The following is a 19,919-nucleotide window of genomic DNA, read 5'->3' on the forward strand; positions in this document are numbered from 1 at the left end:
AAGTGCTTGAGTTAAGATAAACTTAATACGAATTCAGTTTTGTCACTGCTTTTTTGTTAGAGTTTGTTTACTATAAATAATTTGTAAAAACTAAATAGCTCTTGTAAAATTATATTGTAGAATTTACTATACCTATTCACCATACTTTTTAAAGCATTTTCAAGTACACTAAGCCAAGTATACTACAGCATTTAAGAAATACATTAATAAAACTCAGCTTTCAAATGCAATCAGTACAATCTTCTGAAACGCAGAAAGTTATAAAAAACAAAAACTTTTTGACTAGTTATAGTTTTCTAGTTTTGTTTAATATAGCCTACCTATATGGGCGGTTCAAAAAGTTGGCGCGTAGCATTGCCAACGCAAAATTTGGAGCGGCACGTAAGACCCAGTTTCGGCTAGCGTGTAACGCAATGCGCTGGCTTCATATTTTGGTATTGGAATTCCGGAATCCATTAGGTTGACAGCTTGCAGCGACTCGAAATGCCAGCACTTGCCAAAGTGCGCGAGCGCCGAAAGGAAAATTCATTGATTGCAATCACGCGCTCTCCCGCTCGCTCTCACTACTAGCACTTTTCTAGGAATGGAAGAGTCGGAAAACTCGGAAAAGTCGGAAAACTCACCACTAGCCAGCGAATCGGCGACTATATTAGCGACTGGCTCGCACGAGCGGCGCTCAGTTCTTTGAGGGTAGTTAGTTGGACAACGGCGTTGCCGAAAACGGGCCACCTCAGCTGCCGCACAATACATTTTTGGGTTAGGAACATACACACATACATACGGACACGAATACCAATACACTCCCGCATGCCCACACATTCACACACACACACACTCACACTCGCGCAGTATATGTATCTGGCTGAGAAATGTATAAGGCCAAGAAAAATCCAACTTAATTGCATTCGCAGCGGAGAAAAGTGAACAAACAGTGAGAGAAAATTTCATTGACTGGCATAAGTGCTTCGATTAAATGCATAAGTTCCCCATTAATGTGTGTGTATCGCTGTGCCTGTGTGTGTGCGAGTGTGTGAGTGTGCGTGAGTGGCAGCAATAGCGCTAGAGGCTGCTCCCTGGATACAGAAAAGTGATTTCCTGCAAAAAGTGCAAAAAAAAAAGCAAGCTAAAACCAAAGCGAACGGACCAAAAAGCCGCCTACAGCCCTGCAAAATCCTGTGACAAACTCAAGAAACCATTAAAAATATACCCTATACATATATATATTCGTGTGTGTGTGAATATACATATATACATATATAATACATGTACGAACACACACTGTCAATCAAACGGAGTAATCTGCCCCACTAAACGCTGCCTATCGATTGGGGCAAAAAGCAGAAAAATTATTATAAATTGCTTCAACCTACATATAAGCCATGCGAGTTATACACACACACTCGCATTCGCACACCCACACAGGCACACCACACATACACACACACACACACACGCATACGCCTACAAAGAGACATTAAGTTTGAAAAGCTATAAGCTGTATAACAGAGCCTAGAGCCGAGCGAATGAAGTGGCAGAAGGTGGTGGGGTGCCAGCATAATGTTGAGCCACCCAAAATCACCCAAAACCACCCACTCAGCTCCTCCCCCTCACCCCCTTTCGTTACGTCGAACCTTACGTTGTTCGTGAGCGTAACTCGTGCGTAGAACACTCTCCACTCCATTTTGCGGAGCACTCTTCAACTCCCTATCTCTCTGTGTCGCTGTGTGTGTGTGTGTGTGTGTGTGTTCTGTGAGTGCTACAGTGTGTGCCTCGAATGTGTGTCAGCGGGAGCGAGTGTAAAAAAATATCCTCGTTGGGCACGAAGCCACGAAAACCACTTGAAACACAACATAAAAAAAATAAAATCCTTTGTGAATGAAGACTTTAATTAGTTTAGCTAGAAACTCACGCGGTTTAATTATCCTCCCACACAGCCATGTACATAAAACAAAAACCCGTTTAAGTCATACACAAAATGCAATTAGCCAGCGAGCGCACGCCACGAAAGTCAACAAACTAACTAAGCCAGTGTCATCAACTAAATTAGTGCAAGCAGCTAGCCGACCGGAACCGGAAATGCCCATTGAGCCGCCTGACAACAACGACAACGACAAACACCAACACGAACGCAATCACAAGCGCATTCACAAGCCCAACTGCTGCATTGGCAACGGCCATAAAGCCGAGCAACAAATCGCCCACACACACATGTAGTTGCAGCGCGAGTGCGTCAGTGTGTGCGGGCTTTGAAAACCGGAAGCGGAAGTCGAGGCGGAGGATCGGAAGAAGAAGAAGGAGGAGCAGGAGCAGGAGGAGCAGCGGAAGGAGCAGATAGATTAGACAATTTTTCATTCGCCCGCAGTTCGTTAAGGAAAATCATTCAAAATTCATCGCCTAAGCAAAGCGGGTGAGCTATTTAACCATATTACGTATACGTAATGACAACCACACCAATATATGTACACATCCACACACATCCAGAGACACACAGACACACACACAGAAAAATAACTTCAATTTGTGATGTGAACCGTAAGCGATATTGATTTCTGATTTGTGCGTATGCCTTGTGTAACAGGAGCTCCCATAATTTAACCGTAATCAGTTATGAGTAATCAGTTTTTCCTTCTTTTTCCTTTGCCTGACTCTGTTCTCTATTTTACTCGTACTCTTACCTTTATCTCCCGTTCCGCATCTGTTGTATCTTCTTTTCTTCTTCTTTTACGGCCTGGACCATATATATTTTATGATCCCCGTTTGCCTAGACTTAGTTGGAGTCCTAGAACGTGTAGCCAAGTAACTTAGTTTAGCGAGTAAATGTAGTCTACTTTCCATGCATTACCCATACGCCCCGTTCGATCAATCAATCATTCAGAGATTGGCAAGCAATTTGGAAACTTATAATTAGATCTGTGGCTGGGTTTTTTTTTTGTGGGGCAGGCTCAACGCAACTCGATTGCCCATGCTCGCATGATTTGTCAGTTTTTTTTTTTTTTGGTTCTTTTTATGGGGGTGTGCCAGTATGTGTTCCCTTGCGTGTCAATGCTGCGGTGTTTGTCTTTATTATTTATTTCTTTCGGTTGTTATTTGAGTTGGCTGCTCTAATTTTAGATCAGTCGAATAACTTTTATTGATTTCAAATTTTAGCCTTATTTTACATGTGGCCCAATGAGTGTTAGTGTGTGTGAGTGTGTGTATGTGCGGGCAAAGAAAACGCCGCCAATCCATACATTGTGGCAGTGGTAACAACAAAATACGGCAAAATATTTTACGATGACGCTATTGTTGTGAGCAAAAGAGAGGGATAAAGAGAGAGAGAGAGAGAGAAAGGATAGAGAGGAGAGTGAAAACGGAATGGGAAATGCTATGGTGAGATGTGCCGCAATTGCGCACTACCCACAGTGTGGTGAGTTCTCTCTCCGGCTTTTCTCTCCCTGGACGCCTCTCTCTCACTTTTTTCGGGGCTATTCAACATGTTTGTTTTGGGGTGGAGGCCCTCGGAGCAGATAGCTTGATAAGATGGCCCCTGGCCATCCGTCCGAAGTCCACAGTCCGGACAACAATTCCAGTTTTAGCTCCAGGTCCCTTAAGTATGCAACTCAAAGTGCAATCTGTCGCCTTGCTAAAAACTACATATTCACGTTGCATATATATAGATTCCATATATATTTGTATATATATGTTTGCCCAGCAAAGTGCTGCGCCTGGGGCTCCCTAATGGCATGGCGATGTAATCGAATCTGGGCCTGATATTTTATGGCCTGTCTGCCATATCCTGACCTCATCTGCTGGCGCTTCCTCCATCTTTTCTTGTCGCCATTCTCTGGCACACACACTCCACACACACACACTCCACACACACACACTCCACTAACACACACAGCGTAAGATGAACAGAAATAGGAACAGGATCAGGCAGAGACTTCCTCTTTGGTGGCTGTGAATGGGCTTCCGGCTTGCTGATTCGTTTAGCTTTCACTTTGAGCCGCTGCAGCTGTCGCACTGCCCGTACTGCAGCCGTTGATATCCGCACTCTTGGCCCATTCACGGCATCCAAAGCATCCAGATTCCGCATTGTTTATGCGGGCGGTTTTATTGCAATTTGCTATTCATGACACTCACAGCTGAATTTCAAATCAGTAAATCGTAAAAAAATTAAGCAAAATCGTACAGATGTTGGATAAAATCAATTCATTAATTCCTGATTGCAAATCTAAACATTTTAATTCTAGAAACAGAATCTAGGAATTCAATTAGATCCAAAATATAACATACTTAAATCCTAAGAATGTCCGAAAAACTTTGTAAAGAAATTTTGATTAAGAAAATGTTAAAAAATTAGTAATTTTTTCACACAAAAAATTCAAATATTTAAACATTAAAAAGCATGTCTATCAGAGCTGCTTAGGGCTTTTTTCCTCCTTTCAATTACGCTAAAGATAATACCATTTTAAACAACTAATTGCAATGTCAAACTGATTAGGCGGCCAAGATCAATGTAAGACATACCGCATAAACTCCGCCCGCCAGTTTTTGTGGGAGACTTTCTTTCAACCGAGAAGCAACCGCTCAAGTGGCAATTTGCATGCGATTTGTTGCCGTCTCCATGGAACCAAAGAACACACATTTGCATAGAGCCGCCATAATGCAATGCTCGTCGAGATGTGTTCGCTCAACAGCAGCAATCCCTCCCTTTTTTTTGAGTCCTTTTGAGTCTGTTTATGGTATTTGTTTATGCGCTTATGGCCCGGTAGTGAGACAGCTCCTGACTGAGATTTAGGTAAAAAGGTTAAGGATATGCAAGTTGAGCTAGAGCCAATTTAAATGCAAAGAAGGAAGCCGCTGAAGAGCAGCACGTTTGGGTTGGCGAAAGCCTTGGCTTTCAGTGTGCACCGGGGCGTATGCGTAATGTATTGTATTGCTTATCACGAGAAAGCGAGAGGGAGCATCTCGATTGTGAGCCATTGTGGCATTGTATCACTGTGCCATTGTACTATTGTGTGTATGTTTTTCGTTCTGTTCTCACTTCTTCCACTTGCAGATGCCGCACAAGAGAGACAGAGAGAGAGAGAGTCGCGAATAGATCAATCAATTAATCAATCAAAACCGAGCATATCAACCGAGAGGCCAATACCACAATACCACAACCAGAGAACAGAGAACCGAAATCAAAGTTCAACGTTGCATTTAAAGTGTCCGGTGGCCGAACTTCCACTTGCACTTGCACTCCGTGATTGTGTGATTGCATGCCGCGGATGAGCCGCGGATTATGTCACGTGACGAATATAATCCAGTAACTAGCTCTGGTGTGCGCAGTCCGGGTCGCGTGCGGCGTCTCCAGGAATTGCCGACGGTCGATCGATCCCCATCCCGGGACTACGGCGCTCCACGCGGAAGTCCTTTAGGTGAATGACCACTCCACTCCACTCAAACCCGAAACCAAAACCGTATCTCTGGACCTAGTCCAAGCAAACCGAGCACAAACGTAGTCCTGCACTTGGCCAGTATCGTGTTTGTGCGAGAGCTATATATTTTCCTCCATTTCGATCAATTGGCTACGCTTTTACCGATTTAGAACCGATCTACTAACAGACGTCATTCCAAATTCCGTCAAATTCATTAACGCAAAATTAACGCTTCTGTTCTGAGATTTGTACCATGTATATACCGCTCGCTAGCTCTCTACTTGTTAACCGCCATATATAACTATTTTCATTTTCGTACTATTTGTAGTCGACTCAACTAATGCAACTTCTAACTAAAGTCTATTATTTCTGTCTAACATCACACGCATGCGCATGGTACATAAATTTGATTTCATTTCATTTCACTTGATTCGATTTTCATTTATTTCGAATTTCGTTTCGCTTCACTCATCCTGCGAATCTCTACCGATTTTCATTTCAATTAACCCACACACAAACGGCACTCGACACTCCAACACTCCAACACTCAAACACTGGAACACATGCAAATTGAATTCCATGTGGGCGATTGAATGAACGCTGTTGCAGCTGCCGGGAAATTGCATTAGAACCGGGAACCGGGAAAAACAGGACTGGGAAATGGCCCACAGCTGAGCCATTGATGCAAAGAAAACCGCTGCGGAAAAGTGAAAAAGTGGAAAAGTGCACCTTGAAACTATCACTGAAAACTTTGCCCGGAGCCGTGCGCTGATATCAAAGCCTCAAACTGGATTACAATTATGGTTAGCTAAACTGTTTTGCACTTGAATGGGGTCAGCACTTGATTACACCAGCTAATTAGCATTTGGCCGCCATTCAGGGAGCTTAAATAAACCATTTATGACTTGAGCACTGAACAGCAAACACCAAACACTGACGAACAAGGACGTTGTTGGAACCGCAAATTTAGTTTCGTGCTCTTGACGTGCAAAATGATTTCGTGCCGGGCAAAACTTAGTTTATGGCCCTCGAAGGTGGGCTGAAATACGAGCCAGAAGCCAGGACACACAAAGTAGCGGGTTTACAAATGGGTGGTTGCAAGTTGTGGGAGGGAAAAGCAAAGCCAGAACACGACAAACACTTTTACCCAGCCTTCGTTTGTTGACTCTTCCTTTATTTTCCTTTTTTCATCTTTTTTTTTTTAATTTACCTGCGTTCCTTGCCACTAACCTAACCTAACAAAAAAAAAAAAAAAAAAACAGAAATAAGAAAAACCGAAGAAAATGAGGCAGAGACTCCACTGCACTAGTTGCCACCTCTAGAAAAAAAAACACTATGTATACCATTTTTTTTTTTTTTTTTTGGTTGCGTTCTGTTTGTTCTGGTGGCCGGAAGAGGAGCCGAAACGAAAACACGAAACAACCACCTGAACCACCACCAGAGATAAAACCACCACCCGTCCGTTCCGTCATCCTCATTTGGTCATCCTCATGAATTCTGTGTGTGTGTGAATTTCAGCAATGGGCAGTCCATACTACCGCGACATGGATGAGCCAACAAGTCCGGCCGGAGCGGGACACCATCGCAGCCGGAGCGCCAGCAGACCACCGATGGCCCATGCCATGGACTATCCAAGTAATGACCGTCTAAGCACTCTCTAAAAAGGGGTCAATCTGGTCTTGTCTAACGAATAGTCTTATTAATAATTGAAAGCTCTCAAGGTTAAGATAAAGTTTATCTTTAACATAAGGCTTTCAACCAAGATTAAAGATTAAATTGACCTCTTGACCTATCAACTTGATCTTAAATATAATTTGTACCAGTGCAAAACCTTCGAAAGAATCTTTAAACTAACGATTTCACTCAATAACCCCTCTTAGGAACCCGCTACCAATCTCTGGATCGCGGTGGACTCGTGGATCCACACGACCGCGAGTTCATACCCATTCGGGAGCCCCGCGATCGCTCCCGGGACAGATCCCTCGAGCGGGGACTGTACCTAGAGGACGAGCTGTATGGCAGATCGGCGCGCCAGAGCCCCAGTGCCATGGGTGGCTACAATACGGGCATGGGCCCCACCTCGGATCGAGCTTATTTGGGCGACCTGCAGCACCAGAACACCGACCTGCAGCGGGAGCTGGGCAATCTGAAAAGGGAGCTGGAACTGACCAACCAGAAGCTGGGCAGCTCGATGCACAGCATCAAGACCTTCTGGTCGCCGGAGCTCAAGAAGGAGCGGGCCCTGCGGAAGGAGGAGAGCGCCAAGTACAGTCTGATCAATGATCAGTTGAAGCTGCTCAGCACGGAGAATCAGGTGAGTGTGGACTTTACAGCAGGAGTAGATTTGGATAATAATTAATTGTCAGAAAACGGGTATATAGAAATGCACATTTGCTATGAAGCAAATGAAAAAATAAGCCTGGGCCAAAATTTAACTTAGAGCACATTTTAAATCCAAGCTATGGTCATCACTTTTCTGTGAATCTAATCAAAAAATGTACACCACAGAAACAAGCCATGTTGGTGCGCCAGCTGGAGGAGGAGCTCCGTCTGCGGATGCGGCAGCCCAACCTGGAGATGCAGCAGCAGATGGAGGCGATCTATGCGGAGAACGACCATCTGCAGCGGGAGATCAGCATCCTGCGCGAGACGATCAAGGATCTCGAGTGCCGCGTGGAGACGCAGAAGCAAACGCTGATTGCCCGTGACGAGAGCATCAAGAAGCTGTTGGAAATGCTCCAGGCCAAGGGAATGGGTGAGTCTTTTTTTTATTGGGTGAAAGAATGAGTAAAACTGAGTAAGATTTTTCACCATTTCCAGGCAAAGAGGAGGAGCGCCAGATGTTCCAGCAAATGCAGGCCATGGCACAGAAACAGGTAAGACCCGATCAGATTCAGATACTTTGGAGCCCTTTGCCAATTCCCAACGGGAAAAGGGACGAGGTCGCGACTCGCGAATCCCTGTCTCGAGTCCCTATCTCCGCCATCTCTCTGCCTACCTCTGTATATCTCTGTCAAACTATCTCTTTCTTATTTTCTTTCGTTCGGCAAACAATGCTCTAGAGAATGATTTCGTACACGGGCAGCGGGGGAGAGTGGGAGAATTTTCCCTTTCTCCCCCGCCTGCCCTTTCTCTCTGAACACGAAAAATAAAAACACACACACTTTTTATGCATCTTGAGTTCGAAAACATTTGATGCAACATCAGAACTTGAACAAGTTTTATTTTAACCCAACACACACGCAGACACAAAGCCTTATATACGCAATATATATACCCACAAACACACACACACATATAACCTATATATACTTACCGCCTTATAACTGTTACAATCTAGTAAAAAAAAAAAAAACAGAAATGTAGATCCTAGAAAATGTTCGCTTTTATGCCAACTAAAGTTTGAGTTGTTCGTAGTGTTTTCACACTGTTTTCCACTGTTGATTTTTCATTTCCCACATTGACACACACACGTACACACACATACACACACGTACACAAAGCCAAAGCCAAAGCCTGACACGTTTCATTCAGTTTGCTACATGTTTTGCATATTTTTTACTGTTTTGTTCTTGTTGCCGTTGTCGCTTAATTAATTTGCAACTTTGTGCCGACGAGAATGAGGACAGTGGAGGCAGTCAACATAAATGAACGTCGTTCGAATTAACATTAAGTGCAGTGCACTACCCATACATGTACCCGGAACACACCTACACATTCACACAGTTGCCTACACCCACGCACACTCAGACAGCAGCTTAGTCATTTCATTGTTCGCTACCCAATAAAATCTCGATTTTGTTGCACACTTTTCGGCGCCACAATGGAGGCATCTTCGCTTGGCCCATTTATGTATGCAACAGTAATGCATTGCCAGGTCCTGGAAAAGTGCATTTCCATTTCCACCCCCCCACGCCCCTCCATTGTTGCAATCCATTATTTATCGAGGGGGGCGGCGTATTGCTTCCCCCCGGGAAATCAATCTGAAACAAAGTCTGGAGTTACTGCAACTGCAGCTTAACTTTTCACCCACCGACCTCCCCAAGGACATGCCAAACAACCAACTGCTTATTACTGATCCAAACTCTTACGCCCCCACTCCTCTAATTACATGTTTGCCCCTAGCAAAACTCCCACACACCCACACACACACATGGCGTATGCGTAATATTAAGCGCAAACAGAACAAAAGGCAGCCAAGCACAAACACAGAAAAGGAAAACCCAGAAACGGGAGGCAAATGGGAAAAAGCATTTCCAGAGCATGGTCAGACAGTTGGTCACATTCCCAGTGGGCAGCATAAATAACCTTGATGCAGAAACAAAATCTATTTAAGGACAACAGACGCTGGCCGGAGAAAAGGCCAAAGGGAATACCCTGTACAAATGGGAAAATATTGTGATTATACGATTGGCTTTCGGCATAAATGCTTTTGTGGGAAATGCAACTTAAGTTCCTTTGTGGAATTTAATCTGAATTTGTAGATCTTTCTATAGTAATGGAAAATGGGAACTCAACAGCCAGCAAAAAGTCAAAAGTCAGTCTGTCTATTGAGATATGCACGTTTTCTTTGTGAATGGCCATAAAAAATGACAGATATTAGCCAAGAATGGCCACTATCCTTGACTGAATTTCGAACTTCATATTTTATCTCTGCACTGCATTCAGTCCCCGTGGCGTTAAAACCATTTGCATAAGCTCAACATCCTTTTTCGTGCCGCCATTTCGATAGAATTCACTGCACAATAAGTATTCAAAAGGCGTTTTTTCTCCTCATTTTTGGCTCAGCGCCCACTGGCATTTTTCGGGAATCGCAATTCATTTCTGCGTAATGCTTTTTACACTTTTTTTTTTAGCGGTCGGGGGTCTTGGGCAGATTATATTGTACCAATTGAATGGAAAGCTGAACAACAACTGGCCTGACCGGCGATTGGTGAGGCTCGAAATTAATTTGTCACTGATAAAGCAAACAAATGGTCGGAGGAAATGCGGCATAGTTACACGGCCCGGACAGCAGTAATTAAAAATCAGCCCACAAAACCGGACTAAAGAAAAATAAATCCCGCCCACCACATGCCCATATACAAAGAAAACGAATTTCGCCTTGCTTTTTTTATTTCTCGTTTTTTTTTTTGTACCCGGCGAGCAATTAAAAGTTGTTGCGTATACGCTGCGTTAAAAGGGCCGGAAAAAGAGAGCAATCGGCTGGTGCAGTTCTTTCGAGGTCACTGCGTTGTACATTTCCTATTTTCGGTGCAGATTCTATTTATTGCAAACTGCAGTTACCAGCCTATGCCACCCCCCTTTTGGGGCGAAAAACTTTCAATAATTCATCTTGTTTAGCAGTTGGCCCAAGTTGAGCCGCATTGAATCGACTTTTTCCTCTTTTTTTCCTCTTTTTTTGCTGCCTCGACTTTTGGCACTCTTATATAAGCCAGAGGCCCTGGGCACGCATGTATCTCTCGGTTCGGAATATGCGAATTTTCTTTTACGAGAGTCCTCCTGCTTTTATTGTCTACTTCTTATGGCCATTTAACCGACGCCACTTTGTCTGCTTGATGCTCAAACTTTCGGCTTACATTTTGCCCCCAAACCCAAACCCAAACTCAAGCCCAAACCCAAGCACTCTCGAATGCTTACACATATAATATGTACACAAATCTAACAAACTTATGCGATGCTCAACCTTCTCACTTCTGGTGAACCCAACAACAACAACGACGACGCCGACGAAAACAACAACGAGACAGCTTGATTTGGAGCGTGAAATCAAGAAATACGCTCAGGAGGAGCAGGGGGTAAGGGTGAGTGTGTGTTTGCTACTCGTAAAACAAAATAGAAAAAAAGTACGCACCAAAAAAAAAACACGACTCAGAGCTAAAGACCTTCTTAGGGGCAATCCATCCCGTCTTAGCCCCCGACAGCCGATGACCAAAGCTTAGTATGCTGCTCAGTATGCCAGACCACACAAATCCATATTCAAATATTAATGTTGCTTGGCTCACCCTCACTCAGATCTATACCATCTCCTGTCCCGCCCTCCCCTTTTCCCTCAGCAACGCCCTGGCAAATTAGAAACTATGCAAAACGTTGCCAATGGCTGAATTTTAATTAGCAGACTAAGCCAGGCACGAAAGGGGTAAGCGATGGGCTCTAGATGTGTTACGGGGATTGGCACATGCCGAATCAGGAGCGGACTCAAGTGCGTTGGGGCAGGACCCAAGAAGGGAATCTCAAATTAGGCAATCCTGAGAGGGTTTCGCAAAAAAAAGACAGGAAACTAGAAGGGTAATGCTTTAAAAACCACAAATTTAAAGCTAAGAAGAAATGGAAACATTATATTGGACACAAAACATTTAAAATGATTTATGGTACTTATTTCATAAAAGAATGATAGAATACTGTCCACTTTTGTATTAAATGTATAACCTTTAAAAGTACTTTACAAGCTAAAAATTTTAATAATAATAATACTAATAATAATAACATAACTATTGAACGACGAAATAAATGAAAGCAATATAGATAGCCTCTATGCCACAGATAGAAACTCTACATGCACCCAAACAATAATGTCAATAAAGCATAAATCTAGCTATAATTGAGGTATAGATATATCATGCCCTGGAAAAGCATCGAAAATTGTGCCATATCGTAAATTTAAAAGCTAAAAATAGGGGCTTTAATCATGACTGAAGCAACATAAAATACTGCCAAGCTCTATATTAAATTTCCCCAGCAACGCCAACCGATTGCGGCAGGAATTTCACTCGCAGGTCACTAAATAAAACTCACACGACACCCCCCCGCACATAAAGATCCCGGCCAAAGAGCCAGCCCTGTGTCCTATGCATACGCATAAATAATAATGGGCATGGAGCACGGCAAACATGGGGGCTGCGAGAGGTTAAGGGAAAGGGAAAGGGAACAGGGTACTGGGTGCTGCTGCTTACTGGTTACTGGTTACTGGTACTGGCAACTCGTTATGGCTGCCAGTGGGCCTCGCTCAACGCTTGATATATTATGCTGCTGCTGGCTTGCACAGCTCTTTGTTTTGCGGGGGTGGCATAAAATAATTACGCGGCCTACCGCAAAATTCATTTTGCCAGTGCTTGCGAAAAAAAATAAAGAAGAATTAAAGCCCTGCAAAGTTAAGTGTGTTGAGCAGATACAAATGCATTTAAAGCGACAAGTACCTGGGGGCGTTTTCACTTCGACTAATCGATTGGCCCGGCGAACAGGAATTCAATTTGAAACGGCATATCCGAAAACAAATGACTGCCTAATGAGTTGCCCACTTAGCATAATAATTGAATGGAAGCTGCCTTAATATGCAAAGTGTTGCCTACTTTTGCGGGCCAGTTGGCCCGGAATTCCATTTGTTGGGGTGCTCGCGATGGGCTGCCTATCCGGAAGGGGACGGTGCAGGCAAGGGATGGCAAGGAGGTAAAGAGGGCGGTTGGACCGCCCGCAAGTCAGCTGCTCGAGAAGTGCAGCCCCATCATGTGCATGCGCAGGCCATCAGTTGCAGGAAAGGCCGTTTCGACCAGCCGCAGCCAGTGCAGGGTTAAGCTTGCAGCGAGTAGCTGTGAAACGAGTTCCCCCACTCCCTCCCACTTCCAGCCACTTCCCCCCACCCTACGGCCCTTTGGCAAGCAATCAATATTGCCACCAGCTTTTGAGCGTAAATGAACGTAAAAGCTCTCGCCTGACTTGCAAAGCTTTTCTTGTGGCACAGACCACATGACTGGACCTGAGAGCGCAATTGGGGAATAAGGCTCAATCGGGACGAGTGCCGAAAACGAGAGCCGAGCCCCGAAAGCTAAAAGGATGAGTGCTTAAGCATAGTGCCGAAAGCCAAAGGACTAAGAGCTTAGCATATAGCATCATGATTTATGACTAACTTTATAGTCGAAAGATTAGAGAGCAAGTAATTTAGTGACGAAAGCCAAGTAGTCAATGAGCGAACTATGATAATCCGTAAGAATATCAAAGAAGCAAACTAGAAATATATGAGTAAAGAATATATGAATATTTTTATGCTTGGTCAATATCAATCAAAACAACTAAGGTAGCATTTTATTTCTTATTTTAGTTTTTTTCGTTTCAAAATTATTTGAAATAAATTAAGAAGATATAATCGGTAGTTGCATAAAAAACAAACTGAGCTGAAATGTATTTTTAAAGCCAAGTAACTGAGTGCCAGCAGCTGAAAAAGACATTCCAATATACGAAATCAGAATCCATGAATAAAAGTAAGCTATTCAAGAGCCGAAACTCAATTGAGATTTAGGTGCCAATGAATGGGACCATAGTTTATCTGCAAAGCCGAAGGACTGGGTGTAAAAACTTTAACCTTTAGCAGTGCCGAAAATTGAGTGACTTGGGGCCCAAACAACGAGCAACGAGTGAAAGCTGAACTGCCTAGAGCCGAGTGGTTGAGTGGCAACGGTGCGAATGAGCGATTTGCCATGCCTCGTGGTCGCAAAAGCTCCGCAGGCGCGAACAGTTGTACACGCAACGCTCCAGCCGACGAGCCGAGATACGGACCAAAAAAAAAGACCTGAATCGAGCAGAGCGCGTCGCGAATCGCACTGAAGGAAGAAAGTTTTTGGCACAGGCAAATGGCAAAAAAATTTGTGTAGTGGGCAGCGAGCCAGAGCCAAGTGAATTTGGATTGTGCTAGGATACGAAAATCCCACACGAACCCCAATATCCCATCCGTCTAGATTCGCGAAAGAAAATCCCATTCGTGGCGCGAACGCGTGTGCTGCGAAAAAAAATAAGAAAAAAGCGAATATATAAATGAAAATTCCATTCCTTGACCGCAAAAGGATGTAGATAAAAAGGAATGTCGAGCATTTCATTATTGTGCCTTTACCTGTAAATATCAGTGTCTGTGTGCAAATAATAGCTTAAATCGAGAGTGCCAGTGCCATTTTTCAATCCCTGCATCCTCATCATTCAGCACCAGCTGAAGGAAAAGCAGCAGCAAAGCAGCAAAGCAGCAAAGCTGAAAAGCTGAAAACCAGAGCAGCAGTAACAGCATAAAATCAATAATTTTTGCTTAAGCAGCCGCAGCAGCCAAAAAAAAAAGAATCTTTCGCAGCAAACATTAACTAGCAACAACAGAGGACAACGAGAAGAAGAACAACAATTTCTTTTTATAGCCCGTCGTCCTGTCTGTGTAGCAGTGTGTGTGTGTGCGTGTGTATGTGTGTGTGAGAATGTGTGAGTTTGTGTGGTGGGCCAGAAGGTTACACCCACATTCACACTCACACTAGCATTTGCATTAAGCAGACAGCGCTAAGAATCAGGAAGCAGCTGAAGCAGCAGAAAATACAAGTTTTCCCAGAACAGAACAACGACTGTAGTGGAAAAGTAAAAAGTAACGGGGAAGCAGTCTATTATTGTATTACAATAACACACACACACCTGCGCACAACAACTGCGGCCAGCTCAAATTACATAAATAGCAGCCAGGCAGCACTAAGCACTAAGCCCAAGTACAACGAACTGCAATTCTGCAATAAATACGGCAATACTGCAACACTGCACTATTGCAATTGCAGCAACATTAGCTCTTAAAGACCCCGGCGAGAGACCCAGAAACCTATGGACAATGCCTATGTCTACTACAAGGTATTGTACACGTACCGCCCACCGGAAACAGTCACAATCACCCAACCAGTCAGTCAGTCAGTCAGACAACTGCAGCAACTGAAATCCACGATTACCAACTGCGAATCATCCAGTCATCAAATCAGTCCAGCTCGAAATGTCATTACTCATCACAGCACACAAGAACAACCTTCAACTTCATTCAAAAGTCAATCAGCCAAAAGGCAACTCGCATAACAAACTAACCAAACCGACGAAATGCATCTAACCGAAATGTCTGTGGGTGGGAATTCCAAGTGTGGTCGTATGGTACAAAATGTGGGGGGTGTTAGTGTAAATCAAAACGATGGCTATCCTATCAATTGGGGCCGCTGAAATAGGCGCTGCAAGGCACCCAGACACCAAAAGCCATTTAAATGTCCTGTCAAGGCGTAACATGAGCAACTTCAAAAGGGGGAGAGGAGGCCAGTAAAGAATGGGCGGGAGGAAAACCAAGAAAAAACAAAGAGAGAGAGGGAAAGGCTATAAAATGTTGCGTACAGAGAAAAATATTCCCTTTTTAAATTGGAAATTGCCTACGAATTTAGAAGAAATCAGAACAAAGAGAGAATGACAATCAATAGAAATTGTTTATTATCATTGACTAACTTTAAAACAGATAACTAAAAAGACCTACAAATTTTAAATATTTTATATAAAAGAAGAAGCTTATGTAGCGTATGTTTCACTTAGCAGGAGTAACAAATTTAAAGCATGACAAAAACCGTTTTCTCAGCTTTCGTTTTAATACTTAAAGTACCAATTGTCTGATACAATTAATAAGATATTAGATTTGTTCTCAATTTTATGACGTAAGGCACTTTAAAATTTCTGTTTTTGATAACAAAATTAGATTTTGCAGTTGATTTTAATAATTTAAATATTTAAGTGGTTAAATATTTATGTTGGACTCAGCTATGTTAAAAAACAATAAAGTGCAATTGTGGATTTGAAGCTCTACATTTTTTTCCATGTGCAGCAACTAGCACGCAAAACAAACAAAACTGGTTAAACTTCTTCTGTTTAGCCTGTCGTTTTGTGGCCTCGAGTAGCAAATTAAATTTCACACATACAGTGGCACATATCAGCACACACCAACAGACTCTCAGGCTAACACACATAAAAAAAGCACACACTAATGCGCCAATGCTGGCTAAAAAGGGCAAATCGCATTGCCTGCTTTTCTGCGTAATTAGTGAAATTCGGCAACAGGGCGAACTTGCAGAAAAGTGCAAGAAGCATAGACAGCACAGGCGCACATAACCTTAACACCCGTTCGCAGTGAACCCCTTTAGCCCCCTTTAGCCTTAACCCCCTTTTGGCATCCATGCTCATTAGCAGAAAAGCCTACCGAAATTACAAAAAAAAAAAAAAAGAAAATAGCGAACCGACAGGGATGCACTTCATAAATGTCACTTGAAATACATTTCCAACAGGCACGTGCGTGGCGAAAGGCGAAAGATGGGACGGCGACTGACAATGGGTTAAAAAGGGGTGGTGGTGTAGGTTGATGGGTAGTGGATGGCAGACAGGACACAGTAGGGAAGAGGACTCTGTCTGGCCTTGCCCACAAGAACACAGGCACAAACGAAACAAAACGAAACGAAACGTGAACGTGATGATTTGTCATGATTAACGCGAGGGAAAGGGGATCGGCCATTGAAAACCGGGATTTCCCCCTCGACCACTTTAATGTTTTGCATTCCCTTTGTTTGTTCTGCGTGATGTGATATGATGAGATGTGCTCACATGTCAATGTCGTGGGGGTACAGTCTCTCTCTCTCTCTCCCTCTCGCTTTACCTCTCGCTCTCTCTCTCTCTCTTCCTCCTTCTCCTTCTCACTTCCCCTTAAGGAATCATAAAAGTTGAAATTGTTTTGCCTCAGCTTTCTTTTCAGTTTGCAATACTCCGTTTATATGTTTGTTTTTTAATTTTATGTTTTTTACTGGGCACGCAACAAACGAAAATAGCAGCAAAATGGTTGAAAAGCCAGAAAATACACTCTGCTACATGTATTTGGCACTTAACACACTTCTACGAACACACTCAGACACACACACACACCCTCCCACTCGGCTTTTGATTTCGCCTCCTACTTTGTCTTTGTTCTCTTTCCCTCCTTCTCTCTCTCTCACTCTTGTTGCCTTTGTTGCCCCTCTCTTTCTATTGTAATCCCACACAAACACACGTGACGTATACGTAACCTTGTAACCAAAATGTTGTTATTTCGGTCCGCCATTTCCATGTGTTTGTGTGTGTGCGCGTGGGTGAGCAAAAGTTCTTGGCATTATTTTAAGTGTTCTGCTCACCTGCACTCTTTTAACTCTCTCTCTCTCTCTCTCTCTTTCTCTTGGCACCTTTCCCCCAAATTTATATTAATCTTTGTTTTTACTTCAAGCATTTAAATATATAAATGTGTGTTTTGTGTCTTAATGTTGTTTGTGTAATTGTTTAATTATAGTATATAGTTATATAGTTTTCTACACACGCTTTTTGTACTTTAATTTTATTTAATGACCCTACACACATGCCCACACACTAACACAATGTTTGTTAAACTTTAAACTTAGCATTTTGAACGGAACGCTGATTTTTGAACTCCTTTTTCTTACTGTTCTTACATAATCAAAAAGTAATATATAACATTTAACCAACACACTAAAGAGCAAACCTTAGAAATCAACAAAAAAAAATATATCAAAAATCAGAAAGCAAAATCCCAACTGAAATGATCAGATACGAATTAACAAACTATTAGTGAACTGTGATCTGTTTAGCATACAAGAATAATTCTTTTGTCATTTTATTGCCAAAAGATGCAGATGATTTTTTCACGAAACTTATCGATTGTAATGGCTCCAATTATTGGCTTTATAAATGAAAATCAAATCCACACAAAAACGTCTAAAACCATAGGCAAGCAGTCTTGAATATAAAAAAAAAAAAAACAAATCAAGCGACTCAATTAATGAATTCAAAATATATATTTGTTTCCAGAATTGATCTTTTTTAATTACATCTAAAAACATATATTTTGTTGTTGTTCTAAAAGCAATCACCAAAAAAAATATAACAATAAAAAACAATTGAAGAAATGCAATAACAAATTTGAAAAAAAAATTTGTTTACCAAGAATCGAAAAACGTATGCAACTATTTACAATATGCTTTTGTAATATTTTCGCACGATACCAAAAAAAAATAATAATATCAAAATAAATATAAATAACAAAAAAGACCAAAGGGAAAGCAATAACAAATTGATTAATACTTCGAGTAGACGGAAGAAAGGAAAGAAAAGAAGAAGAAAGCGAAAGCGAAAGCAAATCTTTCATATACTGACAACTCTTTGACGATAAAATGATAAAACAATTACGACGTGTATATATATCCACAATATGGCTAACAAACATATGAATATATACTCCTTTCTCTCTGTTTCTGTCTCTGTTTCTCCCACTCACTCTCTTGTTTCCTCACTCTCTCTCTTACTCTCTCTCTCTCTCTGTCTCTGTCGCTCTTTATATATATATATACGAATATCAGCAACTACAACTATATATATAAATATGTTACTCTGCAGTATGTTGTTTTTGATATTAATTGCGTTACTCCGCTTACGACAGACCGAGACCCGAGATCCGAGAAACCTAACCCAGATCTTCCGACCCACCCCCAAAAAAACCCACTGAAAACCCCAGATTCCAAGCCCACCTCAAGGCCGAAAAATAGGCAACAATAGTTGCCGTGTCGTTGCACCAGACTTACACACATTCACATGTGTCTGTGTGCACATATGGATGTGTGCTCGTGTTTGTGTATGATATATTACTTTTTGGTTTTTGTAAATATCGAACTTACTAATTAATCTTACGAACGTTGACCGGATCCACTCAAAATCGAACTCGCACACAACACGCAATGCAACAATTCAAACAACAACAATTTCTTCATGATGGGTTTCACTCGCACACTCACAGACACACACACACACACACACAGTTCCGACCCTCTCTCACCAAAACACGTACACTGAAAGAAAGACACTTTTTCAAAGAATGGCTAAAGAAAAGAAAATATACTCTGCTCTGTCTGTCACACACTACTTGCGTTTTTTCCATCTGTCTCTCTCTCTATCTAAGTCTCTATGTAACTGTCTCTCTCTAAAACTCAATCTCAAAACTCTGACTGCCACTTTCACACACACTATCTCTCTCTCTCTATCTCTCGCTCACTGTCTGTCTAAACAACTATATGAATATATATTTTGTTTGTTTTCTCCAACACACCGAACCAAATTATTTAACAAATATACTTTTGCACGTTATTTCTATAATGCATCTGAACTATATATTGTTATACGAATATTTATGTTTCTTTTCTGCGTACAAACAAAATACCAAAAGCAAATTGTACAAAAAAACAAAAAATACCGAATACCGAATACCGATACCCAAAAATATATACCTGAGAAATACGAAATCAAATCCGAGTTGCATTTGTATGCCACATTGATCATACGAAACCCACCAAGTCAAATACAGCAACAAAAGAGAAGCATCGACACACACAGATACATTCTTACACACACTTACAGGGCCACATACACACGTTCAGTTACAAAGATACAGCCATCCACACATAAATAGATACAAAAACCAACGACATCCTCGTGGCTGTCAACCAAGTGACACACATTTCATGTTGCGCCTGCCCTCCGCCCTTCGCCCCCCAAAAACCAAAACCACACCCCCTCTCTCGCACACACACTTAGACATTAACACACACACAAATACGTCCAAAACCAAATACCCCCAACCCCGCCCTTGTTGAACTTTTTTTGGGTGCCAACAAG

The 19,919-nt window shown here is 42.3% G+C and overlaps 1 protein-coding gene across 19 annotated transcripts in view; it reads left to right on the forward strand.

The window, feature by feature from the left end:
* The first annotated feature begins 674 nt into the window (after nt 1–674).
* The window catches only part of LOC108141334 (trichohyalin), a 38,828-nt gene continuing 19,583 nt past the window's right edge, over nt 675–19,919 (forward strand). For 12 of the 19 annotated variants that reach the window (XM_017264617.2, XM_017264626.2, XM_017264622.2 and 9 more), the window contains exons 1-7: nt 675–756; nt 1,935–2,407; nt 5,042–5,405; nt 6,924–7,040; nt 7,286–7,719; nt 7,914–8,160; nt 8,226–8,281. In XM_017264617.2, the coding sequence (XP_017120106.1) occupies nt 5,270–5,405; nt 6,924–7,040; nt 7,286–7,719; nt 7,914–8,160; nt 8,226–8,281 (990 nt within the window). In that variant the 5' untranslated portion in view covers nt 675–756; nt 1,935–2,407; nt 5,042–5,269. The other 7 variants (XM_017264618.2, XM_017264619.2, XM_017264620.2 and 4 more) reach the window with 7 other exon arrangements.

The sequence above is a fragment of the Drosophila elegans genome, unplaced genomic scaffold (genome assembly GCF_018152505.1).
Source record: "Drosophila elegans isolate 14027-0461.03 unplaced genomic scaffold, ASM1815250v1 contig_183, whole genome shotgun sequence".
Taxonomy (NCBI): domain Eukaryota; kingdom Metazoa; phylum Arthropoda; class Insecta; order Diptera; family Drosophilidae; genus Drosophila; species Drosophila elegans.